A 9,078-nucleotide genomic window follows, 5' to 3' on the forward strand; every position below is an offset into this window, starting at 1 on the left:
GATATTTTCCTGAGAATTCTTGGCATTTGGCGTCTTCTACTCTTGTGTTTAGTACTCGGTATTACATATGCCCAACCCAGCGCTAGCCATCTGTGATCTCATCCTGGCATGTGGATGTACTGCAGCAGTTTTCTGACAGATTTCAGTTTGTAAAAAGTATGTATTACTAGAGATGTCTTTGCCATGAAAATGAACTAAAATGAGCTGATAGGAAGGAAGCAGAACTGGAAGGTCTGGAATATTCCAGTTTTTTCTTTGATAGCTTGGCTTTGCTAATTACTTTGGCACATTTTAATTATATTCCATTAAGGAAACTGTATCTGTGGTAAGGCAGATCACTGCCCCCTAATACTCATGAGCCTGATTATGGTGACCATCATAAACACCTTATTGCTACCTTAAAGGGTTCTCCAGTTTCATAGGGAGTTTTTTTTTTTTTTTCTCTGCCCAAAGTTCCCCTAACACTGCATAGTATTGCCTGATATACTTGTTTTATTATGTCAGTACATTCCTTACCCATTTATTCTGGGCAGGATTTTTACATGCAGAACTTCCTGTTTTCATCAGCTTTCTCCTGGGATTTTAAACCAAACTCAGCATGCTGTGCTCTGTGTTTCACCAGGTTTTTTCTCCACCTGCCACTGTTCCCTCTGCAGTAGTCACACCACCCTACACTTCCTGTCTCCATGTTAGCTAGGCGGAAAAAGCCCTGTGAAACATTACAGAGCAAAGTATGCTGGGCAGAAGTTCATGAATAGCCATCACTAGGGTTGAGCGAACCCGTGGAAGTTCATGTTTTCTGGGTTCGGCCTAACTTCAGGTCAAAGTTCAGGACCCGAACTTCACCCCGAATCCGGACGCCATTTAAGTCAATGGGGACCCAAACTTCACTTTATTTTTTTCCGTTATAACATTGTTATAATGGAAAATAATAGCATTCTTAAAACAGAATGCTAAATAAAATGTCTACTGAGGGGTTAAAAACAAAAATAAAAACTCACCTCACATGGTGAGCGTGGTGACGTCACCGCAGGTCCTGCTGAATGAATATAGAAGGACCTGCGGTGACGTCACTGCGCTCACCACGTGGTGAGCATGGTGACATCACTGCAGGTTCTTCTATCTTCATACAGCAGGACCTGCGGTGACGTCACCGCAGGTCCTGAAGAAAAGAGGACACCGGATGCGTGATCAAGTGGATGAGGTGAGAATGCTATTATTTTCCGTTATAACGGAAAATAATAAAATCACCCGAACTTCAGTGAAAAAGTCCGGTACCCGAACTCTGCTCTAACCATGGCTCTTTTCAGGTGACCACTAGGTCCTTGGCAACTAGTTACATTTAGCTCATGAATGACACACCACCGAAATTAACATGTCTGTCACTACTTTATGTTGTGAGATCAGAATAAGGGTCCATTCAGACATCCGCATCCGCAAGAATATCCATTCAGACATCAGACATCCGCAAGAATATCGCACATGGCCGGCCCTGTGATACAAATGCCTATTCTTGCCCTCGATTGCGAACAAGAATAGGACATGCTCTATCTTTTTTGCGGGGCCGGGGAATGGAACTACAGATACGGTGAGCTGTCCACATCTTTTGCAGCCCCATTGAAATGAGTAGGTCCTCACCCGTTCCGCTGAATTGCGGATTGGATGCGGACTCTGAACTACAGACGTCTGAATGGACCCTAAAGTTGATGACATGTTCCCTTTAACCGTGAACACTACTGCATGATTAATACTCTTTTTTTAATTTTTTTGTCCTCCAGGAAAACCCGACAGCTATTGGAGAAAGTGGTTTATCAGGCAGGATGCAGTGAGACTGTTGCCTCTGTTGCTCGCTGGTATCTCTTGAGGCATTTACATGCCAAAAACGATGATCAGTTAATAGAAGTAAGTCTGTCTTCTTGGCTTAGTGATTGACTGCCACAGTCATGTCACATTTCTAAAAACATTAATTACCAGTGTCACTCTAATATGTCATGATCAAGTAACCATAGACAGGCTCATACAGCCGTCTGACAACCACTTATTGTATCTCACAGATTACTTAATCTCTTCTAACTGATGTCAGCTGCTTCTCGATCAATGATCATTCACATGCTTCACACAAAAATAACCTGCTGGTGATTAAACGTTACATGAGAAGTTCGATAAGCCACCCTAAAAACCACCCAAGTTTACTTGTGTCACCCTTTCTTGGTGCTTACAATTGGCTGGAATTGGTGGGTGACCTCTTGGGTCTTGCTATAGTCACACTGTACATATCAGATATAGAAAATAGCCCATTGCCCACTATTTGCCATATATCATTAGACGTTACTTTATGTAAGGTACTGTTTGTAAGTGTGTGCACTGATGCCAGTATGCAGTGCTCCTAAATAGATTCAGCAGAACCACCCACATACCAAAGTCACAACAAATTACAGGTTATCAGAAACCCACTGATCGCAGCCTAATAATTCAACTGGCTTCCTTTTGTGATAAGATTTTGGGTCTGCATCAGAATTATTTGTTTTTTTTAAAGGTTTTTATAGAATAAAGGTGCATAAACTGCAATATACTTCTGCCCATTACAGAAGAGAGTTAGAGAGTAATTCCTAACTCTCTTCTCCTGACATGTCTGTTTTAGTAACTACATGCATTCCCCATCTAATAACAATTCTGAGGCATCTATTCCTATGACTCTATGTTGTGCCATTCCTTTATTATTCCTGCTAGAATTTTACAAATAAATTCCCAGCAGTCTGCAGTAAAAGTATTACTGGGTGTTACTAGTAGTGCATGTGTCTGACTCTGTCCAATCAGTGCTTCTGGTGTCAGACTGTACAGGGACACGTCCCCAACTGGTGACGCCCATCTGGACCTTCTTTGCAAGCTGTTGGCAATTCATTCATAAACTTCTAGTAGAAATACTGTAACAAAGGAATGGCACAACATGGAATCATAAGATTAGGTGCTCCAGAATCGTTACTACCTGGGGAATGCAAGTAGTTACTACAACGTAGAGAAAAGTATTGCATTTTTTACATTGTATTGATGTGCACAGTATACTTTTATATACGCAAACATTTTGTCTCCATAAAGTATGTTGTAACACGGAGGGTCACAAAGTGAAAATTAAAACTTCTACAATAAAAAGAAATTGAAAACACATATCCTTACCATTTGCCAATGTAAAGCATTCCATTTCATACGTTACCCATTCACTTCGATGTGAAAATAAAAACATCTACTGTTTTTTTTTCCAGAGGATAGAATAGCAAAAAAATGTGGACTATGTTTGGTCCATTAGTCTGTGCCTGCACTTAAGGAATATGTTTGAAAATGCTTTTTCATTCAAATAGATACATTAATTTTAGAGCAAAAATGTTATACGAACAGGCCCGAGTTTCTTTTGTGCAGCTTCTTTCATTTTGAGCATTGGACTGCCGGAGAGCAGTTTTTACCCTACAGTGGAGTTTACCGTCATTTCATCTGATATTGAGAGTTTTCTACAAATTACAGCCAGTCTAGGAAATCCCTTATGAGCTAAAGATAACTCGTGGCCCTCCAGCTGTTGCAAAGCTACAACTCCCATCATGCCTGGGCATACTACAGCTATCAGGGAATAATGGGAGTTGTAGTTTTGCAACATCTGGGGGGCCATGAGTTTGACATCTATGAGCTAAACAGTCTAGGTTCTGCCTCCTGCACTGATACATTGTAACACACCATAATAACAGGAGAGCTATCGATTTAGCTCACAAAAGATTGCTCTGCCTGAATACAGGTGTATCAAACCCTCAGTGTTTGGTCGATAAGAGTATTCAGCCTGTGGTTGTACTGTAGACAAGAATATCCCCAATCACTTACAGTCAAAAGATCCTGAAAATGAGGAGAACACACAGTCCAACAGAAAGATGAATATCTAAAGATCTGCACAGGGTTTATTTCTATAGGAGTATTGTCCAGGAGAATAAATCTGGCCCTGCTGTCCAAGCACTGAGGCCTTTTCTTGCTTATGCCTGGTATCTTTCTATCTGTTGTGGGGATTCGCTCTGGTAGGCAAGTTAGTGGACGCAGTATAGAGACAATAACAAAGTCTTTAGCTTAAACAGTTCAGTGTTTATTCACACATTAAAGCCTCATGCACACGACCGTGGTGTGTTTTGCAGTCCGCAGAAGTCCTTGTATAAAGTAGAATCTACATGCTTTCACACAAACAAGGTAGCAGGCCTTAATCCCGGCCCAAACTCCCAGGTCCCAACACAGAGACTGGCAGCACTCCACTGTCAGAGAGGAGTAATCCACCCCACCAGACAGGGCTGCCTGTGTTTTGTATCCCAAACCAAGACCCGGCCTGGAACGTGGTGAGTAGCCACCCACCCAGCACTTTGACCACTCCCAATAAGAGCCGTCCCGGGTTTGCTTTGCAGCCATACTAAAACAGCTGAAGTGTCAGACTGCAATCTGCAAAACTGACACTTTGAGAAAAAACAGCTCTTACCTCACCGAGGCCAGGAACCTCGGTGACACGTACCGACCCATCAATGACGACCCCTTGTTCCTTCCTACACTGTCTATGTTGGTATTTAGATTTAAAAGGAAACCTGTCAGTCTGAACATGGTGTCTGAGCTGCAGGCAGGATGTTATAGAACATGAGAAGCTGAGCAGATATATCGTTTTATGGAAAAGATTCAGTAAAACTTTCTTTCATTTAAATTCCTTCTCATTCTGGGCTTTGAAGTCCAGGAGGCGGTCCTATCAGTGATGAAAACCTTCCCTCTATGACTGTGTATACACAGATAGCTGTCAGTCACTGATAGGACCGCATATTTAATGTTAATATTACTCTAATAATTCAACGTTTACTAAATTTTACTTTTTTCTATTTTTAAGGTACTTTTACAAAATGCCAAAGCCCATGAAGATGAGAAAGTTCTTGATCTCCACATACAACTATCCAAAGGTTCATAGACATCTGAAGAGTATACAGATTTCTGTACTTCTATTATCTACCGGGATGTAACCTTTGTGAAATGTCAGTCTATTACTTAATAAAACTTACAGCATCCACACCCTGCAGAGTCTCCACTTGATTTTGGCTTATTCTTTCTTTATAGTTTGCACAGTACATATATAAGTCACTTTAGATATGCAGTAGATATTTTGATATATTCTCTGCAGCCACATTGTTCACATGCATGAATACAGTATTAAAGAGGACCTTTCACTTGTATAAAGTATGTGAACTGAGTATGCTGCTATATAGAGCGGCGCCCGGGGATCTCACTGCACTTACTATTATCCCCGGGCGCCGCTCTGTTCTCCCGTTATAGGCTCCGTTACTTTTGCTCCTTAAAGGAACACTGACAGGCCCAAAAAGCATATTTAGGTATATATATGACAGTACAGGTCATATAAAGTGTATTAGAATCATCTAAGTATCCCCCCTGTCCACCTTATAAATACAGTAAAAATAAGTTTTATAACCTGCTTTCATCGTGTTCAATCTGCCCAAGGGGCGGTGTTTCATCTGAACTTGCGCCCAGCCAGCCTCGCCACAACTGCCGTTTGAAGCGCCGCCCAGCTAATCAATATTCACTTCGCTGGGCGGCTACTAGTGTCCCCGGCCATCTTCAGCGCATGCGCCCGGCACCCTCACTGGCCGGGATCGCATCGCGCCTGCGCACAGTCTGATTCCCAGAGGCCGATGCAGCTTAATGCGCATGCGCCAGGCACAGCAGCGCTTCAGAGTAGCCGCCCAGCAAAGTGAATATTGATTAGCTGGGCGACGCTTTAAACGGCAGTTGTGGTGCTGCATTAATTCCGGATCCGGCCTTGCGACAAGTCTTCAGGATTTTTGGCCGGAGCAAAAAGCGCAGCATGCTGCGGTATTTTCTCCGGCCAAAAAACGTTCCGGTCCGGAACTGAAGACATCCTGATGCATCCTGAACGGATTTCTCTCCATTCAGAATGCATTAGGATAAAACTGATCAGGATTCTTCCGGCATAGAGCCCCGACGACGGAACTCTATGCCGGGAGAAAAGAACGCAGGTGTGAAAGAGCCCTTAGAGCATTATTTCAAAATGATCCAGGACTTTCACTTACATTTTACTTCTTTATTAAACTTCAAGCATATAAAAGCAATGATCCCCATACATATTTGAATTGTGGTGCTCTTAGTCCTAGTAAAGCATCAATCTTTGCCTTTTTATATGCTTGAAGTTAAGTAAAGAAGTCATATTCAAGGGATGATCTTTTTGAAGTAATACTTTGCTCACATACCTATGGTATTTTAGGGACCATGGCACCACAGCAGAACAACATACATGGTTTCTTTTTCAGTTTCACATGTCCCTGCTTGGTATATGCCATAAAAGGTACTAGTTGAAATATCTCCTTAACCTGTCCTGTGCTGCATGATTATATATATATACAGTACAGACCAAAAGTTTGGACACACCATCTCATTCAAAGAGTTTTCTTTATTTTCATTCACACTGAAGGCATCAAAACTATGAATTAACACATGTGGAATTGTATACATAACAAAAAAGTGTGAAACAACTGAAAATATGTCATTTTCTAGGTTCTTCAAAGTAGCCACCTTTTGCTTTGATTACTGCTTTGCACCCTCTTGGCATTCTCTTGATGAGCTTCAAGAGGTAGTCACCTGAAATTGTTTTCACTTCACAGGTGTGCCCTGTCAGGTTTAATAAGTGGGATTTCTTGCCTTATAAATGGGGTTCGGACCATCAGTTGCGTCGTGGAGAAGTCAGGTGGATACACAGCTGATAGTCCTACTGAATAGACTGTTAGCTGCTTTTTTCTTGCCATAATACAAATCCTAAGTAAAGAAAAACGAGTGGCCATCGTTACTTTAAGAAATGAAGGTCAGTCAGTCCGAAAAATTGGAAAAACGTTGAAAGTGTCCCCAAGTGCAGTCACAAAAACCATCAAGCGCTACAAAGAAACTGGCTCACATACAGACCGCCCCAGGAAAAGAAGACCAAGAGTCACCTCTGCTGCGGAGGATAAGTTCATCCGAGTCACCAGCCTCAGAAATCGCAGGTTAACAGCAGCTCAGATTAGAGACCAGGCCAATGCCACACAGAGTTCTAGCAGCAGACACATCTCTAGAACAACTGTTAAGAGGAGACTGTGTGAATCAGGCCTTCATTGTAGAATATCTGCTAGGAAACCACTGCTAAGGACAGGCAACAAGCAGAAGAGACTTGTTTGAGCTAAAGAACACAAGGAATGGACATTAGACCAGTGGAAATCTGTGCTTTGGTCTGATGAGTCCAAATATGAGATCTTTGGTTCCAACCACCGTGTCTTTGTGCGACGCAGAAAAGGTGAACGGATGGACTCTACATGCCTGGTTCCCACCGTGAAGCATGGAGGAGGAGGTGTGATGGTGTGGGGGTGCTTTGCTGGTGACACTGTTGGGTATTAATTCAAAATTGAAGGCATACTGAACCAGTATGGCTACCACAGCATCTTGCAGCAGCATGCTATTCCATCCGGTTTGCGTTTAGTTGGACCATCATTTATTTTTCAACAGGACAATGACCCCCAAACACACCTCCAGGCTGTGTAAGGGCTATTTGACTATGAAGGAGAGTGATGGGGTGCTGCGCCAGATGACCTGGCCTCCACAGTCACCGGACCTGAAACCCAATCGAGATGGTTTGGGGTGAGCTGGACCGCAGAGTGAAGGCAAAATGGCCAACAAGTGCTAAGCATCTCTGGGAACTCCTTCAAGACTGTTGGAAGACCATTTCAGGTGACTACCTCTTGAAGCTCATCAAGAGAATGCCAAGAGTGTGCAAAGCAGTAATCAAAGCAAAAGGTGGCTACTTTGAAGAACCTAGAATATGACATATTTTCAGTTGTTTCACACGTTTTTGTTATGTATATAATTCCACATGTGCTAATTCATAGTTTTGATGCCTTCAGTGTGAATCTACAATTTTCATAGTCATGAAAATAAAGAAAACTCTTTGAATGAGAAGGTGTGTCCAAACTTTTGGTCTGTACTGAATATAAATAAATCCTTAGACTGATTTCCTCTGTGACCACAAGACGACCCCAGCAGTCGGTTAGTGGGGTGTCAATCACATTCCAGGAAGTCCAAGGAAAGGCCCCTAGGGCTGCCATCTTTGTTCTTATATTAGGCCCAAGTATTAATTAGGCCCCACTTAAAAATAAGTTAAATGTTCAAAAATATTTTCAAAAAAAAAAGGTCCCATTGAAATATGCTTTAAAAAATCTATTGGTTTATTTATCCTGCATGGCAGACTCTGTAAAAAAAAATCCCCAATTACAAATTTGTTTATCTTACCTCTCAAAAAACTGAATAAAAAGTGATGAGAAAGTTGTATGTAAGTGGTGAAAATTGGAATTCACCTTACAAATAATCAATTCCTCATACAATATAAAAGTATAGAACCTATAATCCCACTGCTCTACATCATAAAGTTAACACCATTTGATTTTTTACTTATTTTTCTTTTAAATAATCTTTATTTTATTTTATACAAAAATACAATTATAGATACACAACTTAAAAATATAATTATAGATACAAAACTTGTACAGATCAATTACATCCACTCAGTAACTCAATAGTTAACATGTCATTTATACTGCAAGGTGCACACTGTAAAATTGAAAACAGAAAAAGCCATAGTGGATTTGCTGTCTAGCGCCCCTTCCCCCCCCAAAAAAATAAAATAAAAAATTAATCAGTTATATATTAAATTACACATCGATGGAAATATAAAATACGGTAGTTATGGCTTTGAGAATGTGGAGCCTGTTACATGTGATCTTGGCAGCTGAAGGCATCTGTGTTGGTCCCATGTTCATATGTGTCCTCATGCAAGAAAAATGGTGGCTTAATATACGCAAATAAGCCTCAAGTAACAGCAGGGGTGTTGCCGTTACACCTAGAGACTCTGCTCTCTCTGAAACTGCTGTGCCCTTTCCACTATGATTGACAGGGCCAGGCAGTGCAAACGTCATCACACTTGGTCCTGTCAATGTGCAGAGGGCGCAGCTGTTGCAGAGAAAGTGG

At 41.5% G+C, this 9,078-nt stretch overlaps 1 protein-coding gene across 2 annotated transcripts in view; it reads left to right on the forward strand.

Annotated features, from left to right (window-relative positions):
• The window catches only part of TTC37 (tetratricopeptide repeat domain 37), a 168,709-nt gene extending 163,634 nt beyond the window's left edge, over positions 1 to 5,075 (forward strand). For both annotated transcript variants that reach the window (XM_044275999.1, XM_044276000.1), the window contains 2 exons: positions 1,779 to 1,902; positions 4,892 to 5,075. In XM_044275999.1, the coding sequence (XP_044131934.1) occupies positions 1,779 to 1,902; positions 4,892 to 4,969 (202 nt within the window). In that variant the 3' untranslated portion in view covers positions 4,970 to 5,075. The remainder of the gene's footprint in view (positions 1 to 1,778; positions 1,903 to 4,891) is intronic.
• The last annotated feature ends 4,003 nt before the right edge of the window (positions 5,076 to 9,078 follow it).

The sequence above is a fragment of the Bufo gargarizans genome, chromosome 1 (assembly GCF_014858855.1).
Source record: "Bufo gargarizans isolate SCDJY-AF-19 chromosome 1, ASM1485885v1, whole genome shotgun sequence".
Lineage (NCBI taxonomy): Eukaryota > Metazoa > Chordata > Amphibia > Anura > Bufonidae > Bufo > Bufo gargarizans.